The sequence below is a fragment of the Myodes glareolus genome, chromosome 14, assembly GCF_982192425.1.
Source record: "Myodes glareolus chromosome 14, mMyoGla1.1, whole genome shotgun sequence".
NCBI lineage: Eukaryota > Metazoa > Chordata > Mammalia > Rodentia > Cricetidae > Myodes > Myodes glareolus.
In genome coordinates this window covers 42,451,660-42,469,590 of record NC_142039.1, presented here as the reverse complement: position 1 = coordinate 42,469,590, position 17,931 = coordinate 42,451,660, and the positions used below count along the sequence as shown (strand labels likewise).

The following is a 17,931-nucleotide window of genomic DNA, read 5'->3' as shown; positions in this document are numbered from 1 at the left end:
CACCAGCCACACACAAACAGAGGCATCCTTTCTAAAAGCTGCTTCTGAACATCCTAGAGAGGTCTTCATCCCCCTGAGTCTCAACTATGGAAAACTAAGCTTTTAAACCCCTCCTGAGGATTTTGAGCTTGTCTGTCAATTCATATATCTCTAGATACTCCTAGATGCAAGAGGAGAGTCATGGAATGTGTTCAGTGATTACAGAAAAGGAAGACGAGGTTGCCGGGCCTTGTTTATCCCAGGGTAGCCTCCAGTTTCTATACATGACCTTGAACTCCTGCTCCCCTGTCTCCTGTGCCTCCCGAGTGCTAGGATTACATGGTGAAAACAGGCCTACCCAGTGCTGGACAAGCACTCTACCAGCTGACATCACCAGGCGATGAATTGGATCTTAAATCTTTGAGTGAAGGTGCCCACCACCCTCACTAGACTTCAGCTGTAATAGTAAGTAGACTGTGGGAAAGGGAGAGCTGCTGACCCCAGGAGAGATGGCTGGGAGGTGGTGTTGCTAGAACTTGATGCAGGCCAATGGCTCAGCTGAGCTGATGGGTAAGTGGAAGCTGCAGGCTGGGATGTAAATCAGGATGTGCCCAGCAGGACCCACGGTCATCTCCTCTAATTCACGTGAATGCACTGCACTGTGGTCCAGGGGTGGACTTGACAGACCATGACACACGTGTGCCCCTGACCCTTTAGGGACACGGATGCATTTGAAATCTCCATGGTCCTACCTGAAAGTTAGGTCACGAGGAAAGAAGGTGGATAGTGTGAGTGTTGGATAGAGAGGGCCAAGGTACAGTTTGTCATCATTCAAGAACAGCAAACAGTTACCTTGTGTACTTGAGCTGCCTGGCAAACAAATTATAGAGTAACAGAGAAAGCAAAGGAAACAGGAAGACTAAACATAGCCCTTGCCTATTTTCTCTACAGAGGTGCCTGAGGTGGTTTGAATGACAATGACTCCCAAAGGCTCAAAGATTTCCAGGGAGTGGAGCAATTGAGAGGGATTAGGAGGCTTGACCTTGTTGGAGAAAGTTGTGGCCTTGCTGGAGGATTTGTGTCACTACACTGGGCTTTGAGGTTTCAAATGGCCACACAGGTCCAGTCTTCTCTCTCTCTCTCTCTCTCTCTCTCTCTCTCTCTCTCTCTCTCTCTCTCTCTCTCTCTCTCTGCCCCTGTGGATCAGGATAGAAAGCTTTTTGCTTCTCCTTCAGCACATGTCTGCCTGCATGCTGCCATGCTCCCTGTCATAATAATAATGGTCTAAGCCTCTGAAACTGTAAGCAAGCCCCCAATTAAACACTTTCCTTTGTAAGAGTTGCCTTGGTTATGGTTTCTCTTCATGGTAACAGAACTCTAACTGAGACAGTGCCTGAGGTAAAAATAAAAGAATATGTAGTAAACATTGTCAGGTCCAACCTCCAAAGGGCAGTCCAAATATCCAGAGAAGAGTTCAACCTGGACTATAAGAAGATTTCTGGCAGTTAGAGAAAAGCCAATATTTCTCAGGAACTTGTGAAGTCGGCTCCCTCTATCACAAGGGGTCATTTCCCTTACCTCTGGCAGAAGGGACATATGCCTACCCTGTGTCACCTTTCAGCATATCAAAGTCTATGCTGGCTTCCAGGCTTCCTCTGGATCACAAGTATCTGTTACAAAGTCCACGCTGGGCATCCAGCCCTTCTTGCCTTCCCCTCTACCCTAAATGCCATCAGCTCACTGGCTTCCCTCACTCCAGTTACTCAGTTTCCTTACAGTCTTGGTATTCTTGCTATGTTTTCTCTCTGCTCTGTTCCTGTTTCTCTGTTTCTCTGTTCTCTTTCCCTTGCTCTTCTCCCCTCTCACAGACAGCCCTGACCATGACCAGTCTGTGGGCTGTGTTCAGTCTGCTTCTTTCTCTCTCTGCTCTGGGTTCTTCCAGATGCCTCTGACTGTTCTCCCTTCTCCCCCATCTCATCTACAACAAAAACCTCCCCCTTAACCACACCATGGAGCAGTCATGCCATAGTTGTTTATACAGCCATGACATCAGGTACCAGAACATGAGACTAGCACAGCCGAGAGGCCATTCTCCCAACGGACTCACCTGGTAGGACAGTGATGTTGACATATCCTTCTCCAAACGCGTCCTCACTAGAAACAGCCACTCTGAAGGTGTAGAGTCCCACAGACAACTACAATGTAAAAGCAGACACACAGGTGAGCGTCTGAAGACACTGGAATCACCTTTCTAGAACAGCATCACAAAGGTCGGAAAGAAGACTCATTTTAGTCTCTCTAGGACTGCTACTAATGTGAGAGCTATACTTTAGGATACTAGGTCACCTACATAGGCCCTTTGCTTAGCTACAGATATCACAGGCCTTGTATCAGCCACGGACCGCAGCTCTTGGGTGAGTGTGAATGGAGTTGTGCTGTATCTTGGGTTTGGGGGGTGGTGCTCAGTGCTGAAAGTGAATCCAGGGCCTCCAATGTGCTCAGCAAGGACCCTACACTAATCTGCACCTCAGTCTGGAATCATACATTTCTTTCTCTCTTTCTTTTTTAATGTATACAATATTCTGTCTGTGTGTATGTCTGCAGGCCAGAAGAGGGCACCAGACCCCATTACAGATGGTTGTGAACCACCATGTGGTTGCTGGGAATTGAACTCAGGACCTTTGGAAGAGCAGGCAATGCTTTTAACCTCTGAGCCATCTCTCCAGCCCAGAATCACACATTTCTAACACAGAAGTTCACAAAGTTCCTGGCAGAAGTCTGAGTACCACGCTTTGAGAAACAGCTTAGTCACACGGCAGTGATGTGAGCTGGTAAGGCCCTGGGATTGGTACAGCGTTACAGGAAGACATTTGTCTCCCAAGAAAACAGACCCCTAGCTATTAAGACAATGTGCTTTCCTTGGAGCCAAGGAAGTGGTATGTGTCTTCTTGTCTTCTTGCATGTGGAGCAGTATTTGACAATCTAAGCAACTAAGCAACTTGTGAACTAGACTGGAACTGCTAGAAACTCATAGAACATGCCTGGTAGACATCTGAGACATCTTTAACACTGTAAAGACTGCAAGAAAGAGGACCCAGGCTTTGGATCCAGCACACAGGATGGGCTTCCGAGCCTCTTTCTCCTGAGCTGATGATATGTCAATTTAATTATAACTTTCAGATTTTTTTTTTGAGATGGGAGATCTGACTATGTTGCTTAGGCTGGCTTGAACATCTAGGATCAAGCAATCTTCTTGCCTCAGTTTCCCAAGAAGCTGAGAGTGTAGGTATATGCCATCATGCCAGATTTTCTCATTTGTAATCTTAAGAGAGAATTCTGGGTTCGACAGCAAAGGTGTCGCTAGCTGAATTCTGAGGTGCACAACCTGCCGTGTTACTTACTTGAGAGAGGTGGAGAATCGGCTTGTTTTCTTGTTTGATTTTACCTTGAAAGTCTATAGGGTGGCTCATTAATTCCCATTCATAGTTATAAGTTGTGTCTGAGAACAAATCAGAAACATGAATGCTTATCAATTCTGAGATAACCCCAAGGAAGAGAGAGCCTTAAACCAATAGTATCAATTGCCTTAGAAACACAGAACTCGGCTTTCAACCCTCATCCCAGTAAGAAATCACAAGGCTTCTGTGTCTTTGCAAATAAAGAAAAACAAGCACAAAAACAAATTTGTGAAATTATACAAATGATATAAAAATGATAGGAAATAGAATCTAAAGATTAAGCCTCCCTAATGTCACTATTAACATTTGAAAACCTTCCTTCTAAGCTGTTTCCAACATCTTAAAAAAAATAATAAGACAGGCTCTCACTATGTAGCTCTGGCTGACCTGGAATTCACTAAGTAGACCAAGACCAAGGTATCTTCCATCTCACAGAGATCTGAGTGTCTCTGCTTCCCTAATACTGAGGTTGAAGGCAAGCAAAACCACACCAGCTCTACAATACACCTAAACTGTATTCAGTATACTGTATCATCTACTGTATCTTTTCTCCTTTTGATGAAAAGTGAATAGATTTCGACTCATTTGGTCTCTATAAAGATTTGTCTAAGCCACAAAGTTACTTAAACATTTCTGTCTTGAACTAAAACTGTCTGAAGTCTTTAGATAGGAGTGTTGTACCTCAGCTCGGCTCAAAGGACCGAGATGCAGATGACTGCCATGACTGTCTCTATTTATGAAACTTTGACCCATGTGACCTGGGTGAGAACCAAAGAATTTAAGAATGATCTAATTAAGGAAGAGTGCACTGATAGGCTGTAGGAATGGTTCAAATGTTCAGGAATAGTGGGACACTGGGTAAGGAGAAGGTAATCATTGTCAACTTGGCATTATATTTAAATTTATATGTGTATTTTACATGTGTTTATGTGTGTAAATATGTATGTGTGCATGTGTGTGTGATATGTGTGTACCGTATATGTGTGTGTATATGTGTGAGTATAGGTATATGTGTGTGTGTGTCATGGCACGTGTGTATGAAGAAAGCTCAAGTGGGATTATAGACATGTGACCACATCTGGCTTTCCATAAGTTTTAGATATCGGAGCACCGGTTCTCAAGCTTCTGTGGTGGGTGCTTCATCCATGGCACCTCCCTAGCCCCTGGACATTTTTTGAGCAGCTAATCTGGAGTGTTATGAGAGCTGCTCAGCTGTGTTTCTAGTACTACAGCATCAGCAAGCAAGCCTCCCGTTGCCACCCATCTCCTCACAAGGGACTCTTCCTGGCCCCTGGCTCATGGGTGTCAAGGCCTTGGTTGTGGCGATCCCTCCTCTGTTTCTTCCAGCGTTGTAACCTTCCAGGCTGAGCAGTTAAAGATTATGCACTATCTTGAACTTCCTAGACACCTACTGAATTTATGCTAAAGCAGTAAACTTCAGCCATCTCCTGTTGTGGAATATTGAAAGGATGTATCAAGTCTATGGTCTGTGGAAAACTAGGTGAAAACACCCCCGTTCTACCCGAGGCCCAGTCACCCAAGAACGTCAAACTCTTACCTGCAGAGGGCGCTGGCGCAACAGAGGCCTTCAGTTCTGCTTCACTGTCTGGTAAGGTTATCACAAGGTTATCTCCAGCAGACACTGCAAGTGCCTTTACTAAAAATTAATTAGAAACAGTACATGCCATTATGTAATACATAAAATACACCTATTTTTGGAATTATCATTCCTCATATAATTTTATCTAAGGCACTCCACCCTGGTCTAGTGCCCTCTGTTATGTTGCAAGATAGACTTTGCCAATTCCAAACTTTCTACATGAGTTGGCACTGTGAAGAAAATAATCATTCAAAATGAGCTAATGGTCGGGCAGTAGTTTAACAATAGGTGAAGGACTACTGATTGAGTTTGTTATCTCTGTTGCAACCTTTTCCTGACTCCCTGGGGAGTGGTCCTTACTTACAAATAGGTCAAGAGTATTCCTAAGCGTCTCAGCGTCATTAGCCATATGCTCAGATCCAGGAGCTCCTCATAAATGATGGCTAATGGCTTTGCTCTTGGAGCCTTTCCAACAGCAAGCTCAGTATGAGAAGGTAATTTCACTCCAGCAGCAGAAGCATTAACTCCCATCAAAGCACTTACCTGCTAATGCAACGAAGCTCGTTTACTGCACAATCTGAACGGCATCGGTCCAGTCCTGCTGTGGTTTGTCTCACAGGGCACTAGTTTTGCATCCTTCGTATTTGGTTCAGAATAAACTATTTGAGTTGAGTTTTCTGGGACCTTAACCCCCAAAACCAAGCTTACTAAGAGCTGAGAAAGACTGTGTCATGCTAAACGACACCCCAGTATTCCCATACCACCATTAGCACCCAGGGAGCCAATCCCAGGGCAGCTTCTCTTCCTCTCACAGCTTCTCTTTCACTATCGTCCTCTCCTCACTGAAGTTCAGGAGCAAAGCCAGTAAGAGTGAAGGTTAGAAAGCATCAGGGAATCAGAACGGAATAGCACTGGCTCAGGGAGGCATCTGGGATACCAGTCAGGTCTCAAATGTAGCTGAACTTTATATTGATAGATTTATTATTATTATTATTATCATTATTATTATTATCACTATTATTATTATAGACAAAATCGTATATAGCCCAGGCTGCTCTCTTTCTTCCTATGCAGCCAGAGATGATCTTGAACTCCTGACCTGCCTCCCTCCACTTACCAAGTGCTGGGATGATCAACTTACACCTCCAAATACACTTAGAATTCAGCCTTTGAGCCAGGCTGTAGCTACAGCCACCCTCATCTTCCAGTTGACATTGGAAACGTTAGCCCCCGCTCACCCTCTGGACAATAGACCTTATTTTAGCTTTTATTTAATTTTCCTGTTGCTGTAACAAAATCCCTAACGGAAGTGACTTGAGGAAGGAGCCTTTATTTTGACTTGCAGTATGAGGGTACAGACTGTCAAGGCAGGGAAGGCAAGGCAGTGGGAGTGCGAGGCAGCCGAGCACATAAGATCCACAGTTAGGAAGCAGAGAGAGATGAGCCCTGGCGCTCAGATCACTTTTTCCTTTTTGTGCTGTCCAGTCCCTACCCCAGGGAAAGGGGCTGCTCATAGTTCAAGTCTTCCCACCTGAGTGAACCAAATCTTGATAATCCTTCCCATCCTAGACTCCTTCCTAGCTTGCCTTCCCGGCCCACAAAACCAGCTCTAGCCAATTGATCTCCTTCTGATTCTTCCAAAATGTTGTGTGAATCTTTTCTTCTCTTCCACACAGGATGAGATCACTCATGGTGCTGAGGTTTAGAGACAACACTCTCAAGACTAGTGATTTCCCTTGGAAAGAAGCCTGAGAGTCTAGAGACCATTGCAGGCCCTCTGACCCACCACGTTCTTCTGTTCCCAGCACCAGGAATGTCTCCCCCTCAAAGCCATGCCTAAAGAGCACACTTTCTTGCTGAAATACACGACAGAATACACAACCAGAAATACACAACACTCACTACTATTAGAACACGTGTTGCTCCCACTACCCCATGTGAACTGGCTCGCCCTAACCTGCTTGTCTCCTCCCCTCCCTCAGAGAGCTGCAGAGGGAAAAGACAGCATGCCAGTCACCTTTTACTCTGGTTACACAGCATGGTGTCGGCTATGTGTCTGTCTCAAGAGTGGGACTGAAGGGAGGAGTAAACCCTAAACACTGTCCCTGCAAGATTCTGCCTCTGTGGTAAATGTCTTCTAATTGTATTCTTCAAAAGTTACCTGTCCTGGAAGAAGTAGTAGGTGACACAGTCCACGCAGATGGGGTCAGCCCAGGGAGGACTGTACTGGTGGGAAATGTTGGGGTGCTGCTTTCTGTGTCCCATGGAGGGGCTGTGGGAACAGAACTTTTCTCTACCGTGGCTGGGCTGGACTCCAGGCTGGCACGAGGAGGATTATGGGAAGGCGTTGGAACCTGAGGGATAAATTAACAAGGGGTATTGTTATGAAAAAAAAAACATTCATTTGGGTTGGACAACACAAATATAGGCAATGGGTGGTTTGCGCCCACCCCCTCCAAGTTCATGACAGAATTGGTGCCACGAGATGTTTTTTAGGTGAGGGGAGGCAGGTCAGGTCAAGGGAGTGAGAACCTTTGTGAAGAATCAGTGCCTTCATTATAACAAGGCTGAGCTCTGTGGTGGTAAAGGCCTAACCAGAGCAACAGACTGAGGCAGTAAGATTGTTGATTTTGAGGTGAACTTTGGCTGTATAGCAAGACCTTGTTTCAAAGAAAGAGAAAATGGGGAGAGGAAAAGAGAAGAGAAGAGGGAAGAGGAGGAAAAGAGAAGAGAATAAAAGAGAAAGAAGAGGCAAGGGGGAAAGGGAAGGGTGAGAAGAAGGAATGGCTGACCTGCCCTTCACTGTCCACTAGGCTAATCTTGATGGGTTTTCTATAGATACTCTCTTCAGCAGCGCTGTGGCGTGAATAATGCTGCTATGTGACAGTCTTTGCATGGAGAGGTGTGTGTATCCCTCTCAAGTGCACGCTAGAGGTCACGTGCGGGGCGATTGGATGTGTCACTGTTTAAGGTCACGTGCGGGGCGATTGGATGTGCCACTGTTTAAGGTCACGTGCGGGGCGATTGGATGTGTCACTGTCTAAGAGCTCAGGAGCAGCCAGCCAGTTTCCAAGGCATCCGCGTTGCTGTGCGCTCCATCAGCCGCGTGTGAGCCCTGCAGCTTCTCTGCTAACACTTCCCTAGGTCAGGCTTTGCTGCTGCGGCGGCAACTCAGGGCTATGGACCTTGGGCGACACCCCACCCCAGTCGTGTTTTGATTTTTCTAGTATTTTATTCTAGCTGGACTAATAGGCATGAGGTAGTATTATTACATTTGGGATTCAACTTCTTTTACACATTTTACTTATCCTGAGTGCTGGAGTTACAGGCGTGCACCACCATTCACCCTTCACCAAGTTTTAAGTCAGGTTGTTTTCTTATCATTGAGTTGTAAAACTTACATTTCTGCATATTAAGTTATGACACATGATGTACAAATATTTTACTCCATTCTATGGGTTGTCTTCTTTTTCTTGATGTTCTTATTTGGGATGCAAAAGTATTTCATTCTGATGAAGTCAATTTATCCTTTTTTAATTTTTATTAAGTTTTTTGCTTGTTTCTTTGTTTTGAGACAGGATTCTCTAAGTAGCTCTGGCTGTCCTGAAATTTACAACATAGACTAGACTGGTCTCAAACTCAAGCAATCCTCCTGCCTCTGTTTCCTGAGTGCTGGGATTAAAGATGCACAGCATCATTATTGCCAAATATTGATGTCCTGTACCCCCCCCAAATTATCTAAACCTAGTTACCAAGGTTACCACTGTTTTAACTCTCTTCATGTAGGTCTTTAGTACATTTTGAGTTCTTTCTTTTTTTTTATATAAGACAGCTACATCTCAGTCTTTTGCATATTATTGGGGCTTTGAAAATAAAACCCCAAACCAAATGCTTCAAAAGCCAAGTTTCTCTCTGGCCTTCTCCTGTGCCTGTATCTTATTCTCCACAGAAACTAGATGTCCTTCTCCCAAGTATATGAAGAATCTTACATACTATTTTCATTTTGAAAGTCTTAAAGGAGCTAGAGAGGTAGCTTGGTGGGTAGAGAGCTCACCCTAGCGTGGTCAAGTCCTTAAGTTAAACACAGCATAAAACAGTAGAACCTGGTGATCCCAGTGCTCAGGAGGCAGAGGTAGGTAAATCTCTGTGAGTTCACAGTCAGAGCCCCTGACTGCAAATCATCAGGTAAATAAAATAAAAATAGGAATCCTGAAAGTGTTCCATGTCCTCCATCCCTTCCTTCTGACTATCTTCAGATCTCTGTCAGACACCCAGATTCTTACATTCTCTCTCATCCATGCAGCCACTGAATTCCCCATCAGTTCTGACCTCACAGGATTTCATGTCATCTCTTCTCTCCCAGAGATTCTTGCCCCTCCCCCACTCCCTCACTAGGCACTTGTTAAAGTGGTGGAGATTCATCCCAGGGTCCTGTGAACAAATGCCCCCCACCCCCCGTCCCAGTCATACCCCTATCCGTCTTTCTTTTTCTGACATTGGATCTCAGTACACAAGGGCGGACCCTACCCCTTCACTCCTGGGCCTCTTGCCTTCTCCTCCTGGGTAGTGGAGACTACTTGGGATGGGACCCTTGTTCTACCACCAAGGGTTTTCACAGAAGGTATATGGTCTCTTTCTACCCACCAGCTTCACTGTGACTGTAGCGCCTTTCTAGTCACCTGATTGGTGGGGCTGACTATGGTGGAGTAAAACTTGACATCTGTCTACTAAGAAAATTTTAAAGCCTCTGTGTGTGTGTGTGTGTGTACATATATGCTGGTTCCAGGGCCTAAGTCTTCATTAACATTATCCAGCCATAGAGGATCTCTAGAGAGAAGGGCTTTTAGGTAGAAAGGGAATCTCTTTTCTTTTCAAACTGCCTGCTTAGGAAAGCACTGCAAAAGAGGGCTGATCTGTTTCCAGTCAGCCTCTGACGTTCATCCTCGGGTTCCTCTAGCCTAAAGGAGTCTGGCAGAGCTTACTTAGCCTTGTGTTTCTTCCCTTGCCCACCCCAGCACATCTCAAGTCCACCCACCTCTTTTCCAGGGCTATTACTCGGTTGTTCTTGGAGCTGTAAAGTCTCTCTCTCCATCTCCTCTCCTGCAGGTAATGTGGTTACGGAGGGGGGCCACACGTTGCTTACTGCTGAGTACCCTGGGGTAGGGGACCAAGTGGACTCATTCAGGGCCTCCAGCTGTTGCTGGTCCAGTGACTGGGGTGTGGGGTCCTGAAGCCTCTCTGTGGAAGTAGCTGAGCTGTCTCCTACAGAGGAGACATTGAAACCTCCTTCACTGCCGGGCAGCAGGCTCCAGTCGGGGTACTCGATGCTGCCTCTGGGGTCCTGTTGGTTGGAGGGCTGCAGGAGACCCGGCTCCAGTTCTTTGTAGTCATCTGAGTACTCGGCAGTCTCCTCCGGACCCCCATCTTTGCCTAGAAAGGGCAAGTCCTTCCTGAGATCATCAAGGGAGTCTCCCCAAGCTCCGGAGGGGGAACCCCTGCCCAGCATCATGTCTCCGTAGTCCAACAGCTGCTCGGGTTTCTGGACAGGTCTGTGCACAAAAGTGAGGTAGGACCGGATGGGGCCTGTAGTCCTGGGCTCGCAGTTCTCCGAGTGCACGCAGTTCACCAGGTAGCAGCTGCCCTCAAACCACCAGGCCAGGTCGCAGCTGGGCAGGTCACAGCAAGCAGCTGTGCAGTCTCCCGCGGAGAAGGTTTGAGACGCCCGCATGATTCTAATAGTTTCCAAGTTAGGTGAAATGATGGCGTTGGAATGAGTCCTTCCCGCACTGCACTGCTGGCACCTGCCACCTGAAGACCAGAGAGGGGCCAACACTCAACACCAAAAGTCAGATTAGTAAGGAGACAAACTTCAAAAGGAGAAACACAAATGGCCAATAAATGTTGGAGAAAATATTCAAGCTGTATAGTACACCTGCAATGCCAGCACTTTGGAGATGGAGGCAGGAGGTTCAGAAGTTCAAGGTCATCCTTGAGAGCTGGAGGTCAGCATGGGTAAACTAAAAGGAACCTGGTCTCAAGAAACTAAACAGAACCGAAGTTCATATGCAGAATCTAGATTTAAAGACATATGACATGCATGCACATATTTGAACACACTCATACCATGTAAGTAGAAGGGAAACTACAGAAAGAGGAAGGTTCTGAAAGGAGGGGCAGCAGAGGATAATGCAGGGAAGGCTGGCAGGCCATCATGCTTCCCCTAGATTCACATGTATAAACATATATGTGACACGAAAGGAAAGCGTGGGCTGGAGAGGTGGCTCAGTGGTCTTCCAGAGGAGCCGGGTCCAATTCTAGTATCCACATGGCAGCTAACAACTGTCTGTAACTCCAAGATCTAACACCCTAACAAGACATACATGCAGACAAAACACCAATGCACATAAAAATAAAATAAAATATTTATAAAAAAAAAAGCACAATTTGGAGGGAGGAGGGATGGGAGAGGAAACGGGGGTACAACAATGATACACTTATATGAAATGCCACAGTGAAGCCTTTCTTTAAAAAGGCTTTATATTTATTTGCTTTTGTGTGTGCATGCACATACATGTACCATGAAGGTCAGAAGACAACTTATGGGAGTTGGCTCTTTCTTTCTACCATGTAGGTCTCAGGGAATAAACTTACTAGGTTATTAGGTTTGACAGCAAGTTCCCCCTCAACCTGCTGAGCTATCTTGCTGACCCAAAGGCTATTGTTTTGTACTAAAAATGTAATGTATATTGTGTGTGTGTGTATATATATATATATCACATATATAATGCATGTATAAAATCACACACATGTGGGTGTATGTATGTAAGTATGTATGTATATATGTACATGCACATTCCAGGGAAGCCACTCTAGAAAACCAGAGTCTCCTCCATCCCTGGCTATGCATCCATCCGTCACACTTCTCATCCACACAGTCACTGTCTTTCCACTGGTTCATCCATTTTTCGCTCACTCATCCACCCACCCACCCACCCACCCACTTGCCCATCCATTCCCTATTCTTCCTCCTATCCACCATCCCTCTGTTCCTCTACCTTCCTATCCACATATATTGTTCCAACTATTCCTGTGCCTGTGCATTCTGCTTCTTCATATGATTCCATTCTTCTCTGCTTGTGTCTCCTGTTTATGTAACTCACAATAGGCCTTGTATAAAAAAATCATCACAGAAGTAACAGAAAAGTATTGTATCTTTGTTTTGTTGGTGTTGTTATTTTTTAATCTCACAATCTTTCTAATGATAGATCAGATCAATGTCATTTGTCCTCAGTACATATCTAAAATCAAATAGTCCTTTATACCATGTGAAGATTTGTCACTCAGGTTGCTTTAACAAAGAGTCGATTGGCCAGTAGCCAGGTAAGAATTATATTTGGGAAAGCCAAACTAGGAGAATAATGGGAGGATGAAAGACAGAGTCAGAAGAGACACCAGCCAGCCACCGAGGAAGCAGGACTTGTAGAAAATGAGGTAACAAGCCATGATCCATGCGATAAAGCATAGATAGGAAATATGGGTTAATTTAAATGTAAGAGTTAGCTAGTAACAAGCCTGGGCTATTGGCTGAACATTTACAATTAATATTAAGTCTCTGAGCCAGTTAGTTGGGAAGCAGATGCCAGTTATTTGGCAACAGGCAGTTAGAACAGGAAAACTCTGCCTACAATCAAGGTTTTGTTTGTTTGTTTTGAGAAGGATCTCATTATATAGTCCTAGCTAACCTGGAACTCACAGAGATCCATCTGCCTCTGCTTCCCAAGTGCTGGGATTGAAGGTATGAGTCACTATGCCTTGTTTTATGTTCTACTAGTTTTAGTCAGACTTTCAAAAAACAAACTCTCAGTCTCTCTACAGAGTCACTACAGCAGGCATGTACTGCATGTGCTGGCATGTGCTGGCATGTACTGCATGGTGTTTGTGGTCTGTTAGTCTCCATGACAAAACAATAGACGCAAACCTTAGCAGCACGGATTTCCTTTCTAGTAAGGGCTCATCATTGAAATTTACTTTAATAAATGTTTTAGTTACAAGAGGACTGTCAGACATTGTTTGTAACAGGGAACATATGGAAATAAATAATGCACAGGAATCATCTTTATGTTATGTACACAAGATCACTGGAATAGATTTTAATAGTACACTGTCAGTAGTACAATGTTAGCATGGTAAATAGCTTGGTAGTCTCATAACACAATGCCAGAGCCAAGAAGATTGCTCAGTGGGTAAAGGCACGTGCTGCCAAGACTGACAACCTGAACCCACATGGTAGGAGAAGAAAACTGGTCCCTACAAACTGGCCTCCCCACACATGCCATGATACTTGTGCACAATAAATGAGTAAATGCAACACAATGCCACACGTCATCTCTTACGGAAAGACTCTTTCACCCGAAGGAATGAGAATTAGATACACTGCATGTGTTCCTTTTCTAACTCGAAAAGCAGCACATGAAGCTGAGATGGTATTGTCTCCAGCACAAATCTAGCTTTTAAATCACATGAATACTTTTGGTCTTTTATTTTTTTTTTTTTTTTTAGAGAAAAGCTAGATCTCAGACATGGAGAAAACCCTGATTAACCATAGCTGAACACAACAAAACATCCCTCTTACGGAGATCAAGAGAGGATGGGGTGAAGCAGGGGTAAGGCAACCCCCAACCTCTCAAACACACAGTATTTTTATGGCTACCATTGCATCTCTCCAGAATTTATATGAAGAACTGAGCCAGAAGATTCTCCCTCGCCCACGTGGTCAGATGTGCTGTCCTTTACTGAGGGACATGTGTCCTGTTTGGCAGCAAGTGAATTCAAGCAAAATTATATCTAATGCCTGGCCCTGGTCCCAGGAGCCACAGAGCCACAGGGATCGGCTTTTACAGCTCTCCAGGAAACAATGCTGTCTCCTGGTAGTGCTTTCCTACCTGTGATGGCAGCCAGCAGCAGCAAGGAGGGCAGTGTCCCTGGAGGGAACACCATTCTGTCACACAGGATGAGGCTTCCAAGGCAGAGAATTTGGAACAGGCTCCCTTTGGTGGTGGATGAGTCAGATGTGGCCTCTAGAACTTCAAAGAAAACAAAGAGAAAGGGGCAGGTAAATGTGGAAACACAATATTCCTATCATTTATTCATGTTAATAGAAAGACTGACCTATTCACAGAGAGGAGTCAGAGCTGAAGCAGCCATCTCTCCAGAGAAGTTTATTAAAATAGCCTGAACAGTTAGTTCCTAAGAAGTTATACAAATAAATAAACAAATAGATCAGCCAGGCATAGTGGCACATACCTTTAATTCCAACAGTCGGGAGGCAGAGGCAGGCAGACTCTGTGAGTTTGAGGCCAGCCTCTACACAGTGAGAGTTCCAGCCAGAACAGCCAAGGCTAAATAGTAAGACCCTGCCTCGGAAAAAGAAAAAAATGAAAGGAAAAAGGAAAGAAAGAATGAAAGATTTTATGTCAACTCACCCTACAAACAGTGGAAATAAAGACCAATCAAGTGAAGAAAAAAAGGCTCTAGCCAGGTGGTAGTGGCACATGCTTTTAATCCCAGCACTCGGGAGGCAGAGACAGGCAGATCTCTGAGTTCGAGTCCAACCTGGTCTACAAGAGCTAGTTCCAGGAAAGGCTCCAAAGCTACAGAGAAACCCTGCCTCAAAAAATAAATTTAAAAAAAAAAAGGCTCTATATTCACAGAGTGTTACTGCAATGCATTCAGTCATTACCAGTTGACGGAGAGTCAAAGGCAGAGGAGAGGAAACTGTGTAGTGGGATGAAGGGAAGGCTCTCCTGGTACTTGCTTTGTTTTCTTTCTTTTTTTTTTTCCTCGAGACAAGCTCTTGTAGACCAGGTTGGACTCAAACTCAGAGATCTGCCTGTCTCTGCTTCCCGAGTGCTGGGATTAAAGGCTTGCACCACCACCGCCCAGACGGAGCTTGCTTTGTAGACCAGGCTGGCCTCCAGCTCACAGAGATCCACCTGATGGAAGCATTTTCTTACTTGCTGCTAACTGCTGGAGAAGCTATTATTTAGCCTCATAAAACACTAGGGTTAGCAATCCAGCTGCCCAGGAGTCTGCTGGCAGGCAGGCTTCCTGAACTGTTTATTACAGATAAAGGTTGGGTTCCTGGGCAGGTTTCTACTTTTATATATGGTTCAGCTGCTGGCGTTTGCACCTTCTGTGTCTCAGAGCCCACGTGCCCTGTTTTTGCATTTCTAACACATGAATGTGTTCTTGGTTTACCACCTCTGACATCAGGATTTCTTTTTTTTTTTTTCAGGATTCTTCTTTTTAGTTGATATTTATTGAGCTCTACATTTTTCTCTGCTCCCCTCCCTGCCTCTCACCTTCCCACTTCAATCCTCCCCCAAGGTCCCCATGCTCCCAATTTACTCAGGAGATCTTCCTTCCTCCTCTTTATTCCTCCTCCCTCTCTCAACTTCCTTTTCTTTATTATGTTATTGTTGCTGCTTATTAATGGGTTGTAGAATGTTCAAGTTTCCATAAAATCATAGTAGACAGAGTGAATAATAGTTGCTTTGTTAAATTTCAAATGCATTAAAGCCGAAATCTTTTAACCATTTATTAGTTAATTTTTTAAAGTGACAGATACAGTCTGGATGCTGAAATCAGCCATCTGATCACTACCAAATGCTCCCTTACAGAATGAAATGCTAATCCAAGCCCGCAAGTGACAGAAACGGGATGATCACAAGTTCAAGACCAGCCTGGGCTACAAGAAACTCTGTTTCAAAAGAGACACAGCATAAGTGCTGGAGAGAGGGCTCAGGTGATCTACAGGTTCTGCCGCTGTGAGGAATGGAAGGTAGGAGTTGAGGACAAAGTCCAGGGAGACTCAGCAAACAGAAGGAACAGGATAGCCATTACTCAAAGTCAGAAATAGTTCAAGAGAAATGTACCAGAGCTGCTGTGCAGGACACTGTGGGGAGCCAGATCAACCCAAGACTTTCTCAGAGGCCTGAATGGAAGGACAAAGAGAAATTTATTTCTGTGTCCACGTCCAGAAACAGACTTGGCAAGGGCCACCTGAGGTTGGAGCCAGTGCCGTGGAGGCATCAATGTTGCAGCTTCTGGGGAGCCGACTCTTCCCCCTGTGCTGTGGTTATCAGCCCCAAGACAGCTGTAACTGAGGTATTCCGTGTTCTCTTTGCCATCATTGTCTGATTTAGCTCTGCTGAGAGTGGCCATTTCCCTCCTGCTAACAGTATATAAGAGGCCATACTTAATAAACTTGCTTGACAGAAGACATAGTTTGTGCAAGACCTCCCAACCCCAGATTTTATATTCTCTATCGTCTGTCTTCTCCCTCTCTCTTATCTCCTGGCACCTCCCCATCAGGACACTGTCACAGAAGAACGACCTACTGGTCCAGGTAGGAGCGCAGAGAAGGACTGGGGACAAATTAGGTTCATCCTCAGAGAGGCGGAATTCAAGATGACAAGCCTGCTGAAGACCATTGGGAAAGAGAAGGAAAGGTGCCTGAGCAATGAACTGGAGGAGAGGGGAAAGGAGATGTATGATCTGTTATCAAAACAGCATGTATGGGGCTAGAGAGATGGTTCAGAGGTTAAGAGCACTGGCTGCTTTTCCAGAGGACCTGGGTTCAATTCCCAGCAACCACATGGCATCTCACAACTGTCTGTAATTCCAGTTCCAGGGGATCCTATAGCCCTACACACAGACATACATAAAATTGAAACACCAATGCACATTTTAAAAAATTTTTAAAAATTAGCATGTCTTTGCATGCATAGTATGTGTGACACCCCGAATTCAATTTCCAGCCCTGCACACATACACACATACACACACACACACCCTTCTCTTTGGTGGTTAATCCTTTTGTTTCTTGGGGTTTTTTTGTTCTGTCTTTGAGAGAGGGTGTAGTGATATTTCATTTGTATTTTAATAAATAAAGCTTTCCTGAAGGTCAGAGAGTAAAACAGCACTGCTCAGCCTTAAAGACCAAGCAGTGGTGACACACACCATTATTCCCAGTAGCCACACCACACCAGTTTGCCATAGAAACGAATTTGCCATATGTAGTGGTACACGCCTTTAATCCCAGACCTAGAGAGGAATATAAGATGGGAGGAGACAGCTCAAAGACATAGTCTCATTCTGAGATTCCTGGGGTCAAGATCGCCATTTCTAACTGAGATAGAGGTAAGAGCCAGTGGCTGACTGTTTTGCTTTTGTGAACTTCAGGTTGAACCTCAATATCTGTCTCTGGGTTTTTATTAATCATGCCACAACAGGGTCATATTGTATATCTGTAGCTGATCTGAAACTCACTTTGCAAACCAGCTGGTCTTGAACTCATAGAGATCCACCTGCCTTTACCACCTGAGAGCTGGGCTTAAAAAGGAGGACCACCATGTTCAGCTACTGGCGTCTAACTTGGATTGTTAGATTGCAGAGATTTGAAACCATCTAAGGCACTTAGGCATGTCTGTGAGTATGTTTCCAGAGGTTTCACTAAGAAGGCAAGACTTACCTGAATTCAGGTGCCACCATCACATTGGCTGGGATCCTAGACTGACTAAGAAGAAAGGAGAAACTGGGCTGAGCCTCAGGGTTCATCTTTCTGCTTCTTGACTACAAGCAAAGTATGATCATACTCCCAAAGGGAATGCTACCCCACCACGATGGACTGTACTCCTCTAGCCATGAGACAAACCCGTCCTCCCTTAAGCTGCTTTTTGTCAGATATTTGGTCACAGTGGTAAGGAAAGTAACTGTCTCTCCTGTAATAAAAACCCTGATTAAAAGCAACTTGGGGAGGAAAAGGTTGTGCTAGCTGGTTTTATGGCAAGAGTCACGAGCTGGAGTCCTTTTAGAAAAGTGGCCTTAACTGAG

The 17,931-nt window shown here is 44.9% G+C and overlaps 1 protein-coding gene across 3 annotated transcripts in view; it reads right to left on the bottom strand.

The window, feature by feature from the left end:
* The window catches only part of Kiaa0319 (KIAA0319 ortholog), a 58,663-nt gene that overhangs the window by 31,327 nt on the left and 9,405 nt on the right, over nt 1-17,931 (bottom strand). For all 3 annotated transcript variants that reach the window (XM_087896484.1, XM_087896483.1, XM_087896485.1), the window contains 6 exons: nt 13,980-14,120; nt 10,073-10,845; nt 7,199-7,391; nt 4,996-5,094; nt 3,381-3,478; nt 2,087-2,174 (listed from right to left, as the gene is read on the bottom strand). In XM_087896484.1, coding sequence (XP_087752610.1) covers nt 2,087-2,174; nt 3,381-3,478; nt 4,996-5,094; nt 7,199-7,391; nt 10,073-10,845; nt 13,980-14,120 — 1,392 coding nt within the window. The remainder of the gene's footprint in view (nt 1-2,086; nt 2,175-3,380; nt 3,479-4,995; nt 5,095-7,198; nt 7,392-10,072; nt 10,846-13,979; nt 14,121-17,931) is intronic.